General features: G+C 66.8%; 1 protein-coding gene across 1 annotated transcript in view; it reads right to left on the bottom strand.

Moving 5' to 3' along the window:
• CNTNAP1 (contactin associated protein 1) overlaps positions 1 to 18,345 on the bottom strand; it is a 29,657-nt gene that overhangs the window by 8,672 nt on the left and 2,640 nt on the right. The window contains 16 exon segments of the mRNA XM_074940379.1: positions 4,340 to 4,507; positions 4,605 to 4,732; positions 5,434 to 5,590; positions 6,089 to 6,292; positions 6,960 to 7,079; positions 7,169 to 7,275; positions 7,775 to 7,946; positions 8,030 to 8,179; positions 8,694 to 8,955; positions 11,166 to 11,309; positions 11,836 to 12,020; positions 12,902 to 12,977; positions 12,979 to 13,106; positions 15,174 to 15,321; positions 15,975 to 16,168; positions 16,534 to 16,635. Coding sequence (XP_074796480.1) covers positions 4,340 to 4,507; positions 4,605 to 4,732; positions 5,434 to 5,590; positions 6,089 to 6,292; positions 6,960 to 7,079; positions 7,169 to 7,275; positions 7,775 to 7,946; positions 8,030 to 8,179; positions 8,694 to 8,955; positions 11,166 to 11,309; positions 11,836 to 12,020; positions 12,902 to 12,977; positions 12,979 to 13,106; positions 15,174 to 15,321; positions 15,975 to 16,168; positions 16,534 to 16,635 — 2,445 coding nt within the window.

The raw sequence follows: 18,345 nt of genomic DNA, 5'->3' as shown, positions 1-18,345 counted from the left end.
ACCCCACCCGGTCACCCTCTGACAGCCCTGCCGGTGCCCCGCAATCCCGACCCACAGCCCCTGCAATCCCAGCCCCGGACCCCACCCGGTCACCCTCTGACAGCCCTGCCGGTGCCCCGCAATCCCGACCCGCAGCCCCTGCAATCCCAGCCCCGGACCCCACCCGGTCACCCTCTGTCAGCCCTGCCGGTGCCCCTCAATCCCGACCCACAGCCCCTGCAATCCCAGCCCCGGACCCCACCCGGTCACCCTCTGTCAGCCCTGCCGGTGCCCCGCAATCCCGACCCGCAGCCCCTGCAATCCCAGCCCCGGACCCCACCCGGTCACCCTCTGACAGCCCTGCCGGTGCCCCTCAATCCCGACCCGCAGCCCCTGCAATCCCAGCCCCGGACCCCACCCGGTCACCCTCTGACAGCCCTGCCGGTGCCCCTCAATCCCGACCCACAGCCCCTGCAATCCCAGCCCCGGACCCCACCCGGTCACCCTCTGTCAGCCCTGCCGGTGCCCCGCAATCCCGACCCGCAGCCCCTGCAATCCCAGCCCCGGACCCCACCCGGTCACCCTCTGTCAGCCCTGCCGGTGCCCCGCAATCCCGACCCGCAGCCCCTGCAATCCCAGCCCCGGACCCCACCCGGTCACCCTCTGACAGCCCTGCCGGTGCCCCGCAATCCCGACCCACAGCCCCTGCAATCCCAGCCCCGGACCCCACCCGGTCACCCTCTGACAGCCCTGCCGGTGCCCCGCAATCCCGACCCGCAGCCCCTGCAATCCCAGCCCCGGACCCCACCCGGTCACCCTCTGTCAGCCCTGCCGGTGCCCCGCAATCCCGACCCACAGCCCCTGCAATCCCAGCCCCGGACCCGACCCGGTCACCCTCTGACAGCCCTGCCGGTGCCCCGCAATCCCGACCCGCAGCCCCTGCAATCCCAGCCCCGGACCCCACCCGGTCACCCTCTGACAGCCCTGCCGGTGCCCCGCAATCCCGACCCGCAGCCCCTGCAATCCCAGCCCCGGACCCCACCCGGTCACCCTCTGACAGCCCTGCCGGTGCCCCGCAATCCCGACCCGCAGCCCCTGCAATCCCAGCCCCGGACCCCACCCGGTCACCCTCTGACAGCCCTGCCGGTGCCCCGCAATCCCGACCCACAGCCCCTGCAATCCCAGCCCCGGACCCCACCCGGTCACCCTCTGTCAGCCCTGCCGGTGCCCCTCAATCCCGACCCGCAGCCCCTGCAATCCCAGCCCCGGACCCCACCCGGTCACCCTCTGTCAGCCCTGCCGGTGCCCCGCAATCCCGACCCACAGCCCCTGCAATCCCAGCCCCGGACCCCACCCGGTCACCCTCTGACAGCCCTGCCGGTGCCCCTCAATCCCGACCCGCAGCCCCTGCAATCCCAGCCCCGGACCCCACCCGGTCACCCTCTGACAGCCCTGCCGGTGCCCCTCAATCCCGACCCGCAGCCCCTGCAATCCCAGCCCCGGACCCCACCCGGTCACCCTCTGTCAGCCCTGCCGGTGCCCCGCAATCCCGACCCGCAGCCCCTGCAATCCCAGCCCCGGACCCCACCCGGTCACCCTCTGACAGCCCTGCCGGTGCCCCGCAATCCCGACCCACAGCCCCTGCAATCCCAGCCCCGGACCCCACCCGGTCACCCTCTGACAGCCCTGCCGGTGCCCCGCAATCCCGACCCGCAGCCCCTGCAATCCCAGCCCCGGACCCCACCCGGTCACCCTCTGTCAGCCCTGCCGGTGCCCCGCAATCCCGACCCGCAGCCCCTGCAATCCCAGCCCCGGACCCCACCCGGTCACCCTCTGACAGCCCTGCCGGTGCCCCGCAATCCCGACCCGCAGCCCCTGCAATCCCAGCCCCGGACCCCACCCGGTCACCCTCTGTCAGCCCTGCCGGTGCCCCGCAATCCCGACCCGCAGCCCCTGCAATCCCAGCCCCGGACCCCACCCGGTCACCCTCTGACAGCCCTGCCGGTGCCCCGCAATCCCGACCCACAGCCCCTGCAATCCCAGCCCCGGACCCCACCCGGTCACCCTCTGACAGCCCTGCCGGTGCCCCGCAATCCCGACCCGCAGCCCCTGCAATCCCAGCCCCGGACCCCACCCGGTCACCCTCTGTCAGCCCTGCCGGTGCCCCTCAATCCCGACCCACAGCCCCTGCAATCCCAGCCCCGGACCCCACCCGGTCACCCTCTGTCAGCCCTGCCGGTGCCCCGCAATCCCGACCCGCAGCCCCTGCAATCCCAGCCCCGGACCCCACCCGGTCACCCTCTGACAGCCCTGCCGGTGCCCCTCAATCCCGACCCGCAGCCCCTGCAATCCCAGCCCCGGACCCCACCCGGTCACCCTCTGACAGCCCTGCCGGTGCCCCTCAATCCCGACCCACAGCCCCTGCAATCCCAGCCCCGGACCCCACCCGGTCACCCTCTGTCAGCCCTGCCGGTGCCCCGCAATCCCGACCCGCAGCCCCTGCAATCCCAGCCCCGGACCCCACCCGGTCACCCTCTGTCAGCCCTGCCGGTGCCCCGCAATCCCGACCCGCAGCCCCTGCAATCCCAGCCCCGGACCCCACCCGGTCACCCTCTGACAGCCCTGCCGGTGCCCCGCAATCCCGACCCACAGCCCCTGCAATCCCAGCCCCGGACCCCACCCGGTCACCCTCTGACAGCCCTGCCGGTGCCCCGCAATCCCGACCCGCAGCCCCTGCAATCCCAGCCCCGGACCCCACCCGGTCACCCTCTGTCAGCCCTGCCGGTGCCCCGCAATCCCGACCCACAGCCCCTGCAATCCCAGCCCCGGACCCGACCCGGTCACCCTCTGACAGCCCTGCCGGTGCCCCGCAATCCCGACCCGCAGCCCCTGCAATCCCAGCCCCGGACCCCACCCGGTCACCCTCTGACAGCCCTGCCGGTGCCCCGCAATCCCGACCCGCAGCCCCTGCAATCCCAGCCCCGGACCCCACCCGGTCACCCTCTGTCAGCCCTGCCGGTGCCCCGCAATCCCGACCCGCAGCCCCTGCAATCCCAGCCCCGGACCCCACCCGGTCACCCTCTGACAGCCCTGCCGGTGCCCCGCAATCCCGACCCGCAGCCCCTGCAATCCCAGCCCCGGACCCCACCCGGTCACCCTCTGTCAGCCCTGCCGGTGCCCCGCAATCCCGACCCGCAGCCCCTGCAATCCCAGCCCCGGACCCCACCCGGTCACCCTCTGACAGCCCTGCCGGTGCCCCGCAATCCCGACCCACAGCCCCTGCAATCCCAGCCCCGGACCCCACCCGGTCACCCTCTGACAGCCCTGCCGGTGCCCCGCAATCCCGACCCGCAGCCCCTGCAATCCCAGCCCCGGACCCCACCCGGTCACCCTCTGTCAGCCCTGCCGGTGCCCCTCAATCCCGACCCACAGCCCCTGCAATCCCAGCCCCGGACCCCACCCGGTCACCCTCTGTCAGCCCTGCCGGTGCCCCGCAATCCCGACCCGCAGCCCCTGCAATCCCAGCCCCGGACCCCACCCGGTCACCCTCTGACAGCCCTGCCGGTGCCCCTCAATCCCGACCCGCAGCCCCTGCAATCCCAGCCCCGGACCCCACCCGGTCACCCTCTGACAGCCCTGCCGGTGCCCCTCAATCCCGACCCACAGCCCCTGCAATCCCAGCCCCGGACCCCACCCGGTCACCCTCTGTCAGCCCTGCCGGTGCCCCGCAATCCCGACCCGCAGCCCCTGCAATCCCAGCCCCGGACCCCACCCGGTCACCCTCTGTCAGCCCTGCCGGTGCCCCGCAATCCCGACCCGCAGCCCCTGCAATCCCAGCCCCGGACCCCACCCGGTCACCCTCTGACAGCCCTGCCGGTGCCCCGCAATCCCGACCCACAGCCCCTGCAATCCCAGCCCCGGACCCCACCCGGTCACCCTCTGACAGCCCTGCCGGTGCCCCGCAATCCCGACCCGCAGCCCCTGCAATCCCAGCCCCGGACCCCACCCGGTCACCCTCTGTCAGCCCTGCCGGTGCCCCGCAATCCCGACCCACAGCCCCTGCAATCCCAGCCCCGGACCCGACCCGGTCACCCTCTGACAGCCCTGCCGGTGCCCCGCAATCCCGACCCGCAGCCCCTGCAATCCCAGCCCTGGACCCCACCCGGTCACCCTCTGACAGCCCTGCCGGTGCCCCGCAATCCCGACCCGCAGCCCCTGCAATCCCAGCCCCGGACCCCACCCGGTCACCCTCTGACAGCCCTGCCGGTGCCCCGCAATCCCGACCCGCAGCCCCCCCACTACTCCAGCCAAGTTCTGGAAGATCCCGTAGCGACTCCCCGGCCCCGCGCCCAGCCCCTACTGTTGAGCTCGATGCGGATGTAGTTCCTGCAGCCCCAGTTCTCCAGGAAGACCCCGGACAGGGCGGTGGTTCGGAAGTAGAAGGAAATGTCCAGGCTCTGGTTGGCCGGGAAGGTGGGGAAGAGGAGGGAGGCGCCTTTGTTGAAGGAGACGGTGTTCCAGGTGTTCCCTGAAAGAGACCAGGGCAGGGTGAGACCCGGGCCCCGCAGAGCCAGCAAGGGGGTGACCCGGGCCCAGCCGTGCCCCCCGCCCCGCCGGGCACTCACGGTCTCCATGGCAGCGCAGCGGCCCCAGCAGGAACTGGGCCTCGGACTGGGAGCGGTTGGTGTCTCCCACCACGACCTGGGTGACGGGCAGGTGGTCCACGAAGTTCAGCAGCCCCTTGTCCGTCCTCCTGGAGCCCGAGCCGGGGCGAAGGAGCAGGGATCAGAGAGGGACAGGAGCCCCCCCCAGCTCCACGCCCCTGCCCCCCTTTGCCACCCCCAGCTGGCTGCCTCCCACTGCCCCCCCCGCTCCGCCCCCCACTGCCCCAGCCTGCTCCATAACCCCTGCCCCTCTTGCCCACCCCCAGCTGGCTGCCTCCCACTGCCCCCCCCGCTCCGCCCCCCACTGCCCCAGCCTACTCCATAACCCCTGCCCCTCTTGCCCACCCCCAGCTGGCTGCCTCCCACTGCCCCCCCCGCTCCGCCCCCCACTGCCCCAGCCTGCTCCATAACCCCTGCCCCTCTTGCCCACCCCCAGCTGGCTGCCTCCCACTGCCCTGCCTCTCCGCCCCCCATTGTCCACCCCCAACTGCTCCCCCTGCTCCACGCCCCCCTTGCCCCATCCCCAGCTGGCTGCCTCCCACTGCCCCCCCTGCTCCACCCCCCACTGCCCCGGCCTGCTCCGCCCCCACTCAGTTGCCCCCCACTACCGCTGCCTACTCACCCCCCACCCCGCTGGCCACCCTGCACCGCCCCACTCCACCGGCCCCCCCACACCCTGCGGTGCCCCATCACCTCAGGCACCCCCTCCCCAGGCACCCCACCACCGCCCTGTACTGCCCCCACGAGTGCCTCAGAGCCAGCCCATGCTCCAGCCCCCCCAGGGGCTCACCACTGGGCGTGGTCGGCATCACAGTTGCAGAAGTACTTGGGGTCGGCGCAGTTCTTGTCCAGGCCACAGGCGCAGCGCTGGACGCCCGGCGGGGAGCCCCCCCAGTAGTAATGGCGCTGGTTGTGGCGGCCCATCCAGAAGCTGAAGGGCAGCCCAGCTGGAGGAGGGGACAGAGCCGTGGGTGAGGCGGGGGGAGGGCTGAGCTGGGCTAAGGGGCTGGGGGAGCGAGCCCCGCCCTGGGGGAGCATCAACCTCTGCAACCGGGCAGAGAGCAGCCCAGGGGGCCAGGCTGCACCTGCCCAGGCGGGAGGTGCGGAGTGGGTGGGCAGAGACCATGAGATTCACCCCATGACCCTCCCCTCCCCACTGCTGGGGCAGGCCAGTGCCCCCCCAGCACCCCGCACTCCCAGGGGCAGGGCAGCACCCCCCCATTACCTCCCATTGCCAGGGGTGGGGCAGCGCCCCCTCAGCCCCCATTGCCAGGGTGGGGCAGTGCCCCCCCCACTCCCCTCTGCCAGGGGCAGGGCAGCACACCCCATTACTCCCCACTCCCAGAGGTGGGGCAGAGCCCCCGCAGCCCCCATTGCCAGGGGCAGGGCAGCACCCCCCCATTTCCTTCCCCGCCAGGGGCAGGGCAGCGCCGCGTGGCACTCACAGGGCGTGTTGAGCAGGCGGGAGCTGTAGCAGGAGAATTCCAGGTGCTGTTCGCAGTATTCGGAGCCATTGGCCAGGGCCTCCACCTCCGCCCACGAGGCGTTCCAGTACTCCACCACGCCCAGGAAGGGCCGGTCCAGACTGGAGCCCCTCACCCGCGTGGCGTAGTGCCGGTTGTGCCGGACAATGGTCCAGGCCCGATCCTCTGGGGGCAACGCGCGGGGAGAAAGGACAGTCAGCGAGGGAACAGCCTGGGAGCCCCTGGCCCCTCCACCCCAGCCCCTCCCTCTGGCTCTCTCCTGCATCACTCAGGGGCAGGGGGAAATGGGGGCACCATGACAAGGTCCAACCCCCTTCCTTACCAATGGGCCTCAGCCCTGGCCGCCCCGAGGGCCCCTCTGCAGGCAGGGGCCAGTCACTCTCGGGCCCGGTTCTGGAATGGACACCGCCACCGGCCCTCCAGGAACTGGGCTGAGACCCCACCACACAGGTGTTGCATGTGGTCTCCACTGCCTGGGGCTGGGTCAGAGCTGGCACCCCCTAGAGGGGAAAGGCCCCGTGCCCCAGTCCCCGCCCCCTGAGCCAGCCCATCCCACTGTCCTGGGGCCAGATGGGAGCTGGCGCCCCCTAGAGGGGAAAGAACCCATGTCCCATTCTCTGCCCCCCTGAGCCAGCCAGGTCCCGGCCCTGGAGCTGGATGGGAGCCAGCACCCTCTAGAGGGGGCAGGCCACGTACCCCATTCCCTGCCCCCCTGAGCCAGCCAGGCCCCCACCCTGGGGCTGGGTCAGAGCCAGCGCCCCCCAGATGGGAAAGGCCCCATTTCCCAGGCCCTGCCAGAGTCTTTGGCATCTCTCCTTCCCCACCCGGCTACCTCGGATGTCGCAGTAGACGGTGAAGGGTTTGAGGGGCCCACTGCCGTCAGGGTCGATGGTGAAGTTCCCAGACGTTTTTCCACTGAGCCGATAGGCGTCACATGACTCTTTGTAAAGGGCTGGAACAGGCAAAGCAGGAGGCTGGGTTGAGCTGGGGCCGGGAACCCGCCCTCAGCCCTCCCGTCCCCCTGGCTGGGCCAGAGCTCACATTTGTGGCAGGTCTCTCCCTTGTATCCCGTCAGGTCGCAGACGCAGGTGAAGTCATCCCAGGACTGCAGGCAGCGGCCGCCGTGCTCACACAGGTTGGGGGTGCACCTGGTGGGGACAGATGCAGCTGAGGATGGCTGGGTGCATGGACACCGGGGAGAACAGGGTGTGCAGCCATCGGCAGAGCTGCCCAGGCAAACCCGCCCTCTGCCCCAGCAGAGCCAGACCCTGCCTCAAACCTGATGGCTCTGCCCCAAGGGCAAATTGTGCTTAGAGCTGTTATCAATGGCCGCAGCACTGCACGGATGGCGGCTGAGATCGCGGCCCCCCCGTCAGGCCGGGCACTGCGCAGACACAGTCCCGCCCCGACCGGCTCACGCTGAACAAAGCAGAAAGGGGGTGGCTGAAAGCTGGCGGCAGGGCAGAGGCTCGAACTCAGCTCCCTCCAGGCCCAGCCCTAGGCACTGAGGACAAGCCCATGCCCCTCCCCCCCGGTTTGCTCTGGGGCAGCCGTAGCTGGACGTGGGGCAAACCCCCAGCGCAGACGCAGCCCGGCTGCTGGCGTGGGTCAGGCAGCTGTGTGGCCGGCCGGCCGGCGGGCGCGTACCTGTCGGTGATGCTGCACATGTTGAAGAACACGTTGGAGTATTTCCCCAGCCGCTCCTGCCTCAGCAGGTCCAGCTCCACGGGCTGGGCATCGACGCTGAGGGTCTGCAGGCAGCCGTGGAAGGCCGTTTGGTTCGACAGGCAGCCGGTGATGGCGGCAGGTTTGGGGCAGCCTGGAACACACACAGGGGTGGGGTGGGGTGAGTGCTGCCTGCCACTTGCCCCCCCAGCGGCCCCCCTGGCCTGGGCCACCCACCTCCAAAGAAGTACTGGGTCCCGGTGCGCAGCTGGAAGGGGTGGGCCACCCGGAACTCAGCCCCGTCGTTGTCGTCGATGGTGATCACGGCCGAGCCATCCCGCGCCACCAGCTCCACCATGTGCCAGAAACCGTCATTCAGCCGGTACCCTGGATGGGGGAGAGGGGGTGCGCGTGGGCCCACGGGCTGCTGGTTCCCATCACCTCCTGCACCCCCTTGGCGGGACGATTCAACGCCGGGGCCTGAGACCCCCAGCAAGTGGCCACGGGGAGACAGGCCCTGCCATCCCCCCAGCTCCTCCTCCCCCAGCCCCCGCTTTGGTCGAGAGAAGGGGAAGGGGGGACGGGATCCCAACCTGTAAGTGCCGAGATGGGAACTGATATCTGGGAACAGGCTCTTCAGTCTAGCAGAGCACGGTCCGACACGGGGCCATGGCTGGAAGTGGAGGCTAGACAAACTTAAGGGTGTGCAGTGTTAACGTGGGAGTAATTAACCATTGGAACAAGGCACCGGGGCCATGGAGGATTCTCTAGCATTGGCCATTTCTAATCCAAGCCTGGCTGTTTTCCTTCACGCTCTGCTCTGGGAGCTAACGGGGGCAGGGGGGAGGGTCCCAGGGGCTGCGCTGGGCAGCAGGTCAGACCAGCCTGGGAAGCTAAGAACCTGCAGCGAACTCCAGCTTCTTGCGGCCGGGCTGGGCAATGGAGACGTTGACCTGGCCATTGCTCAGCACCATCTCCAGGGAGCCCAGCTGCTCGGCGAAGCTGGTGTAGAGCAGCAGCCCCACCGTGTCCCAGGAGCGGAACTTGAAGCTGACGGATAGGCGGTTCCGGCGCGGGATGCCTGGCACCTGCAGGTAGTTGTTGATGCCAGCGAAGGTGATGGGCATGTAGGGCTGGTCCTGGCAGTAGTGGCTGACGTGGCCCTGGAAATAACCACACGAGAGCTGGTGAGCGCCCAGCCCTCTGGCACTGCTGCTTCCCCTCTTGCTGCCCGGGGTGGGAGTGGGGCAGTTACAGCCCAGGCCCATTCATGTGGGCCCTGCCCTGGGGCTCTCAGGGATCACGGCTGGGCCTGGAGCCTCATTAGCCTGAGCCAGTCAGGGCTGGCCGCTAATGCCCCCAGCTGGTGGGCAGGGGACCAGCTGGGTCTCTCCATCCCAGAGCCCTAGCCAGGGAGCTGCACTTGTGGGGTGGGGTGGGGGAGGCGGGGTTGCGGCAGAGGCTCCCCTGGCTGATGGGTGGTAGATGATGCTCCCGGGGCAGCCCTGGCCTGAGCAGGCTGCTGCCAGCTCCAGGCCGGGCGCAGAGAGGAACCCTTCGAACCTCCCGCTGAGGGGTTGGTGCTGCCTAGGGTACCGGGCTGTGCATGGGGTTGCCAGGGTGACAGCATCGACTCCCACACAACTGGGAAGCCCATGGCCCAGGGCAGGCTCCGAGGGGTCCAAGGCCAGGGCACTGCGGGGTCAGGCAGGAGGCCTCCTTTGGGCCCACATGCAATACCCCCTTCCCCAGGGGGCACCGCTGCCCCCTTGGCCCGTCTTGGATTTGGGGCATCAGGAGGATTGTGGAGAATCCTGTAAACACCCAGCTGACCAGGCAGCAAATGACCTGCAGCTACATTGGGCTGGTTCCCAAGAGCCACTCGGCCTCTCGCTGCCCTCTGATCTCCATCACACATGGGTAACACGAGGGGGCAGGAGGGGCAGGGGTGGCAGAGCAGGAATTGAGGCACATCCCTACGGCTGGGCTGCCTGGCAGGACCCTCCCGCCAGGGCCGCTGGGGAGCATTTCAGTCTGGGGCCCATCTCCTGAGTGTAGCCAGTGATTTTAATTGATTATTCATTTGTGTGGTTGTGACGAAGTGGGACTGTTCTTAATGTTTCCTCTGAATAGTGTGGGGGTGCCTCCGTTTCCCCTAGGCAGTTCTTAAGTATCTAGGGGGTGGGGTAAGGGTGTATGATCGTTGCAGAGCCCTAGAGGGCAGGTGTGTGCAGGGGTCTGGACACAGAGAATGGCCGACACCCTGTTTCCTGGCCACTGATGGCCTGGTCCCTTCCCCCCTGCAAGGTGAGAGCTAAAGGGTTGGAGAACAAAGGAATCAGGTGACCTCCTGGCCTGAGAAAGGGACAAAGCCCAGAGGAGGAGGGGTTGGAGGGAGTTTCAGTTTGGGGCTGGCTGGGACATGGAGTGAAGTGCAGACGTGGTTGTCTGGCTCACTGGCCCCCAAAATGGACCCAGCCGAGGGGTCCTGTTCTCTGCACCTACAAGCTCTGGTTTAGACCATGTTCCTGTCGTCTAATAAACCTCTGTTTTACTGGCTGGCTGAGAGTCCCGTCTGACTGCGGAGTTGGGGGGCAGGACCCTCTGGCCCCCCCAGGACCCCGCCTGGGCGGACTCGCTGTGGGAAGCGCACGGAGGGGCAGAGGAGGCTGAATGCTCCGAGGTCAGACCCAGGAAGGTGGAGCCGGGGGAGCTGTGTGTCCTGCAGACAGTCTGCTCCCGGAGAGGAGACTTCCCCAGAGTCCTGCCTGGCTTCGTAGGGAGCAGTTCCGGAGCATCACCCGGGGACGCCGTGACATGCAGTAGAGACACATCTGTCTCTAACATCTAGACCGAGCTGCGTGACACTCCTAACTGTGATAGTAACTTTCATTACACTGATAAGAGATAGTGGACCTTGTTCCTGTGACTGGCTGTTACTTGCCTCTGGTTTCATGTGTTCCTATGAGCTCTAGATCCAAACCAGGCAGCAAGAGCTCTGCTGAACTCGAGCCTGTAGCCACCAGAGCCGAACCCATGAGGCAGCCGCAGCTGAGGCCCCCGCTCTGAGCTTGCACCCGTCGCCTGGTGACAGCAGCCGGTGGCCCCAGGCCCAGAACGACCTCGCGCTATCGATCTGGGCTGGATGAGTGAGGGCTGGAGCAGCCAGTTCCTGGCCCATGGCCAGCTGCAATCCTAGCCCTACGGCTGGGCTCGGGTCACTGAGCTTCATCCTGGCAGCCAGAGATGCCTGCCTCACAGAGTGCCAGGGACAGCATCTGCCAAGGCCAAAAGGACCCCATGTGCACTCCCCAGGGCCCCCCACCCTTTCCCTGGGCTTCCCCACCCCTCCCGGGCTGCCTGCGCCCCACACCTCAAAGCGGATGTTGGGCGCTCTCCTGCGGGCCAGGTCGGCGATGTTGACCCAGTTGAAGAAGATGTTCTCCATGCATCCCCGGAAGTTCTGTCGATAGACCAGGCTCCGATTCTTCTGACTGATCACGCCGCCGAAGAACAGCTGTGGGGAGTCAGTGGGATTGGGCTGAGCCCCAGCGGTCTGGGGCACCGCTGCCCCAGTGCGGATGGGACATGCCCCCTACCCATCAGGGAGAGGAACGACGTGGAGCTCAGCACCAGTGGGACTGGGATGCATCCCTTTGGGCTCCCAGGGACGGGGGTATCCCCCGCTAGCCCCCTCCAGCACAGAGCAAAGCCCCACAGGGGGCAGGGAGGGGCCTGGCTGTGATCTGCCGCTGGCTTAGCCCCTGGTCCCAGCTCAGAAGGCATCACACGGGCGCAGCCGGAGGCCACTGGGCCCCGCTGCCGGCGGTTCTCAGCACAGCAATGTGATGGGCCGCTTCCGTCCCCACAGCAGCTGCTCCTGGGAGAGGGCTGGGAGCCCGGGCAGAGCTGCGCTGGGCATTCCCCTCCAACACAGTGTCCAGCCGGGCCGCCCCAAGGAGCAGGCCCCCCGTCCTGCCCCTGCCACCCCAGCTGGGCAGCGGTGCCCCCGGCCGGCCCCTCTGGGACGGGACAGGCTCTACCTCGGTGTCCAGGTCCAGCTGCTGGAAGTCCCCGTTGCAGCGGAAGCGTTTGACCTCCCCATCCAGGCTCAGGTTGACATGGTGACCTTGGCGGTCGATGCGCAGCGAATGCCAGTGCTGGTCGTCAAGGAGGCTGCCCACCGTCACCGTCGTGTGCCCCTGACTGGAGTGCAGCGGGCTGCTGCCTGGGGAGGACGGCCAGTCACCCGACTGACAGGGAGGGGCCCCAGGCCTGCCCTGTGCCGCTCAGGGGTCATCCTAACCCCTCTACGAGGTATGAACCAGCCCCAGCCAGCCCCCATCCTACGGCCCAACCCCCATGGCCCCAATCCTCCCCCCAGTACGGGCCAGCCCCTGCTGATCCCGATCCCACTGTCTGCCCCCCATGGCCCCAATCCTACCCCAGTACGGACCAGCCCCTCCCGACCCCCATCCCACTGCCCAACTCTCATGGCCCCAGTTCTGCCCCAGTACAGACCAGCCCCTGCCGACCCCCATCCCACTGCACACCCCCCATGGTCCCAATCTTACTCCCAGTATGGACCAGCCCAGGCTGACCCCCATCCCACTGCCCAAGGCCCCAGTTCTGCCCCAGTATGGGTCAGCCCCAATCCTACCCCACTAGGGACCAGCCCCAGCCAACCCCCATCCCAATGCCCGCCCCCCATGGCCACAATCCTACCCCTAGTACGGGCCAGCCCCAGCCGACACCTCTCCTGCTGCCCAACCCCCAAAGCCCCAGTTCCGCCCAGTATGGACCAGCCCCAGCCAACCCCCATCCCACGGCCCAAGGCCCCAGTTCCCCCAGTACGGACCAGCCCCATCCCATTGCCCACGCCCATGGCCCCAATCCTCCCCCAGTACAGACCAGACCCTGCTGACCCCCATCTTGCCACCCAAACCCCCAACAATGCCCCCCCCCAGAGTACAGAGCAGCCCCTGTCAATCTGCCCCCCCCATACTGTGCAGCTCTTCCTAACCCCCATCCCCTGTCCAAGCCCCACCATCCCCAGTGCCCCTGCAGCACTGAGCAGCCCCGCAGCACCCTGGTCAGGCCCAGGCTCACCTAAGCTGATATGCAGCACGAGCTGGGCCTGTTTCAGCTCCACGGTGACGTAGTCCCCCTGGGAGCCCTCGCCGTGGCATCAGCAGCCCGTCCTGCTCCATCGTCCTGAAGCTGAAGGCGAAGACGTCCTGGACAGTGCGGACAGTTTTGCCGCGGAAGCGGTAGGAGATGGCATCGTCCCCGTCGAAGTACAGCACGTCAGACCCTGGGGGACAAGACCCAACGTCACCTGGGGCACTGGCCAAACCTGCTCACACCCCTCTGCCTGGCCCCTACTCTCCCTGCAGAGAGCCAGAGCCAGGGCCCGACCCTGCAGAGAACAGGCTCCTTGGCCACAAGCCATAGGGGCGAGGCTGGTCGTGGGGGGCGCTGTGCCAGCCGCAGTTCACAGCCCTGGCCCTGCATTCCCACCTAGCAGAATCCAGCCCCGGCCTGTCAGGGGAGCAGCTGAGAGGCCTAAGAATCGAAATAAGCTTCAGACTGGAACAGAGTCCAGACAAACGTGGCCCACTGGAAATCCAGGCAGCTGGCAAGCATAATGCCAGCCCAAGGACTCAGGAACTAGCCCATTTAACATTCCCTCGAATCGCATGGGCTGACCCAACCCCAGCTCCTGGGTGTTCCAGGGGCCATGCTAATTGCAGAGCAAACCCGCTAGCCTGGACTCGGACGGTCTCTCGTTGACTGGAACGCACGACCCAGGTAAGACAAGACTTCCCAGTTGTCTCGGGGGTGCCTGTTTGCAAACATCTACCAGGCGTTTGGTTTTCTAATTGTTTCAGGTCTGTCCTGCAGTTTCATGAGTCACTGGCCGGGTTATCCAGATGGTGTCAGACGCTCCATGCAGGAAGGAGCGCAGGGTCCTGAGTTTCATGCCATAGTCATTATTTCAACCACTATTTGATTTCCTCCTGTCTGTAGGATTTTCCTTTATGTCGGAGCTAGAGTAACGCCTGGGGATTCTAACCTGCAGCTCCCAATGGGTAAAACATTTAACAGTGCTGAGGCGCATTCCCATGGCTAGACCAATCCACAGGACCAAATCGGAGCAGAGGCTGTGGGCTGGGGCTGTGTATTCGTCTCAGTGATCGGCTGTTGATTAAACAGTTCGTGATCCGTACCGATTGAAGGGCTAGCTCCTGGGCTGTAAGCCGGGAGTCCTGGCCCAAAGATCCAGAACTGCCAGCAAGCAAGGAGGTTTCTGGGTTCCATAACAAGCAGTGGCCCTTTAAGGTCACTTGAGGGGCCAGTTACCCTCTTCCAGGCGTCTGGAATAACGGAAAGCAGACACCGGGGGAGAGGAAGATGGGCCAGGGAAGAGTTGGTATCTGAGGGGGAGGTATAGGGAAAACCCAGGCCATTGTTCCTTTGGGGGCCCAGGAGCCTTGGAAAAGGGGTGGGGCAAGGCTCCCCCACCTGGTTTTGGGGTGATTAGACCGCCCTGGGCAGGGTTAAGGTGGTCAGGTGACTCCAGCCCAGTCAAGGAGAGAGCTGTGGAGGAGAGAGCTCGGCCTGGACCAGCCCCAGGAAGGAGGGCTGTGCACCCCCAAGCTGAGGGAGAGTCTCCAAGCCAGGGGGCCAGGACTGGGGGCACCCAGCTCCCCAGAAGGGCTGGGAAGCCCTGAAGTGAAAGGGGAGCTGATAGATCTGAGTAGATTAGACCCCGAAAGGGGGGAAGATTGTTTAGAAGACACTGGTGACGGTGAATTATTTTGGGGAAACTGAGGTCAGAAGCCTGCAGGCCCACCCTGGGGCACGAGGGCGGCCCTGGGATGGCCCCTGTCTACAGCTCCCCAAGGCTGTTTTTGTGTTTTGGTGACCAGATTTGTTTCCAAATAAAAAAAGAAATTGAAACTGTCCTGAGTGGGGCAGGAGAGGAGGGGTCGGGGCAGAGCAGGGAGGGAATGGGCAGAGCTGGGACAGGAGCCTTGGGGCAGCCAGGGGGAGGAAGGGGAACAGGTCCCCAGGCTCAGTGGGGAGGGCTGGGGGCAGTGAGGTGTTGGGGCAAGACTTGGGGGGGGTCAGAGCTGAATTCCTGGGGAGCCGTATGGGCCCCAAATCACCCGAGACCCGATGGGCTGAGCGGGGCCTGGGGCCCCAGGGCTCTGTGCCACACAGCACCCAGCCAAGCCAGGCCCATTGCTCAGAGCCTTTTCGCTCTCTAGGAAACCCCCAAGCCCCCCGCACCGCAGCAGCAGGCCGGCCTCCCCCTGCCCTGCCGGCCCCAGCGGCTCCCCTGGGCGGCCTGGTGCCAGGACCCCCGCTCACTCACGGTAGGGGCAGCCGTAGAGGCCCAGACGCAGGCCGATCTTGCCTCGCGGGTTCCAGGCCGTGGGGATGATGCGGACGTAGCGAGCCAGGATGGGGTAGTGCAGGTCGTGGCGCACCACCCCGCTCTCGTTCACGTTCCCAAAGAACGTCTGGCGGAGAAACAGCCCCTGTCAGCACAGCCTGCGCAGCGCGCCCAGGCCCCCTCCCCTGGGGTGACGGGGCCCCCCACCAGCCCCTTCCCACCCGGGGTGACCACACTCCCCCGGGCCAGCCGAGGCTGGAGCCGACCTGAGGCCTGCCTCGGCCAGTGGCCTCTCTCTGACCGGGCTCAGCACCAGCCCCTCAGAGGAAGGAGGATCTGCCCCCACGCTAGCTCTTGGCCTGGTCTCAGATCAGCCGAGGCAGCGATCAGCCTGGGGCAGGAGGGGTGACGCTCCCTCCCACGTTTGTTACCACATGCGGTAACTCTGGAGGCCCTTGCTAGCCATAGAACTGGCCAGCCCCCCTTCAAGCCTTATTGAGTTCTTGGCCGCACCACCGTCCTGTGGTGTGGAGTTCCACAGGCCAACGGGTGGGAGAGTTTCCCCTTGGATCAGTTTTGAATGTCCCCCTGTCAGCGACTGTCCTCTCGTTCTTTTCTCATGGGGCAGAAAAGTCGGCAGGTCCCACTGCCTCGTTTGGACTGGCACGATTTCATAGACTTTTGTCCCAGGCCCGCAGAGCCGTGTGCAGACAGGGGAGCTCTGGAGCCAGGCATGGCACTGATGGGAGCCCCCCGGATGTAGCGCCAGTGGCTCCTTACCCAGTTACTCCCTAGCTGGAAGAAGGGCTTCCAGCTGCTGGGGTGGTCCCCGTACAGCACGATGTAACGTGTCACCCAGTCGTACGTGTTGTACGTCCCCTGCGTGGCCACCGCGTTGATCTTGTGCTTCTGCATCAGGTCGATCTGGAGCCAGGGCTGCTTGTCACTGGGGTCTGGAGACCAGCCGCTGCTGCCTGTCCCAGGGGGCATGGTTAGCCCCGGTGCCACCCGCAGCTCTGGCCTTTCCGCTCCCTGCTCAGCTCAGACATGGGGCCAGAGCTGCCCGAGGGCAGCAGGGTAAACGCTCTCCAAGCTGCCTCAGGGCCTCGCATCACCCGACGGGGACCCCGGGGCATCACGGACAGGGGGATCCCCTAGGAACCCTACTAACCTCCCCACTCTGCCCAGGCGCTGCTCTGGGGTATGTGGGGACCCTCCCTCCTTCGCCAGCACCATGTGCACCCAGGCCACTGCTTTGTGGGGTCTCCAGCGATTGCCCAGTGGCTGGGGCAGGCTCGCTGGGCCCAGCTCTCCCCGGGCCCGGGCAGGCAGGACTCACTGTGCAGCCGGGCGAAGCTGGACGAGTAGAAGATGCTGTAGCGGGAGGAGGCACCGATGGACGAGGAGTAAAGGGGAGCAACCAGCTCATCGTAACACTGCACTGCAGGGAAGAAGCTGCGTTAAAGCCACTTTGCCCAGCCTGGCCCAGCTCCAGCCCTGGCCCTGCTACCTCTCCCCAGCTGACAAAGGCGCTGCCGGAGCCCTGCAGCCGCTGGGACTGTCCCCCTCTGTCTGTCCCCCTGGCTGGGCAGCAACGAGGCATGGTCCTTCCTTGGGACCCCCACCCCTTCCTCAGCCCTTGGCCTTGGAGTCTGCCACCGGGGGCAGGGCTGGACCCTTGGACATGAGGGACTCAATGGGGCCCATTAACTCCTTTGACGCTGGCCACAGGACAGCTTGAGACTGGAGCGGCTCACAGTCTCTGCGTCCCCAGCAGCTGTCCGTCGCAGGTGAGTAGCTGAGATGCCACCCTGGCGGGGAGAGGTAACCCGATGGCTCCCCCCAATGCCCACTATGGCCACTCAGTTACTGTGTGTGCAGGGTCAGAGCGGAGCTTGTGGGCCAGGCTCCCACCCCCACCCTATGGGACCTGGGGGCTGAGCCTGTGCGATGCACCCAACCCATCTAGCCCCCCCAGTTCACCAGCATCCCCAGCCCCTTCAGGTCCTTGTGTCATGCCATGCAAACCCCTTCAACCACCCGTGCAGCACCCACGGGCACACGAGTCCAGCCACAGGCCCCTACAGCTCAGAACAGCCCGTTGCAAAGCCCTGGAGATGGAGGCGCTCGAGGCCCGAGGGGGCAGGGCGTCGGTGGGAATCCGGCCTCGCAGGGTGTAGCAGGGCGTTACCCCGCTCCGGGGGGAAAAGGGAGGCTGACTGGGGAAGTGCCTCAGCTGGGGCCACACCTAATGAGGCCACAGCTGGCCCTGATAAGAAGGGCTCAGGGAGGAGCTGGGTCAGAGTCTCTCTCCAGCCCCGGAGGGAGAAGGACCTGGCTGCCTGGGAACAGAGGGTACCTGATGCAGAGCAGGGCTGCGGAAGGGCAAGAGGAGCCGGGGAGCTCCAGCCTGGCAACTCCCCAGGCTGAGGCCTTGTTTAAGGCCTAAAGAGGTACCGGGGCTAGGCAGAGGCAGCGGGTCCTACCCCCTTGCCAGTGATGAGTGGCCATTACACTGCAGTCTGCCCCAGAGAATGGGGGCTAGATGATGACTGGCAGTAGCCACTGAGGCAGGGTGGGTGTAGAGGGTTGGGGGTTCCCCTAGAAGGGGAGACCCAGAGTGAGGGGTACTGCTGGGGCAGAACCCTGAGGTAAAGGGCATTGGGGTCTGGGAGGGACATGGGGGGGCTGTGGCAGGTGAGACACTGGCCAGCAGGAGGTGCTCTGGAGCCTGGAATGGAGCTAATTCCTGGACGACCAGCAGGAGGCGCCGCACCGGTGAGTGATCGATCTGTTATACAGGGAACCAGGGGTACACCTATGGATTACTCTGCATTTGTGCATCCCTCCTCCTAGCCCCTGCTGCTACCCCAGAGCCATCAGGGCTGTGATGCCCCAGGGAACGCTGCCCCTGCCACGTTCTCACTGTGATTTCCCAGTGAGCTCTAAAGGCTGGCTGTTCCCAGGCACCTGGACCTGGCAGGGGGACGCTGTGCCAAATGCAGGAGGGGAAAGCCCAGCTGTGGGGAGCGGTGACACTGGCCATGGTCCCGGGGCAGCTGGCGGGGCAGGATGGTGCCTAACCTGGGGACATTTGGTGCTAGAGAGCGTGGCCCTTGGGCCCTGCCCCAGAGACCTTGACCATTGCTGC

This window comes from Natator depressus, chromosome 27 (genome assembly GCF_965152275.1).
Source record: "Natator depressus isolate rNatDep1 chromosome 27, rNatDep2.hap1, whole genome shotgun sequence".
Taxonomy (NCBI): domain Eukaryota; kingdom Metazoa; phylum Chordata; order Testudines; family Cheloniidae; genus Natator; species Natator depressus.
Note: the sequence above shows the minus strand (reverse complement) of the source record. Positions and strands in the feature narration are given on the sequence as shown.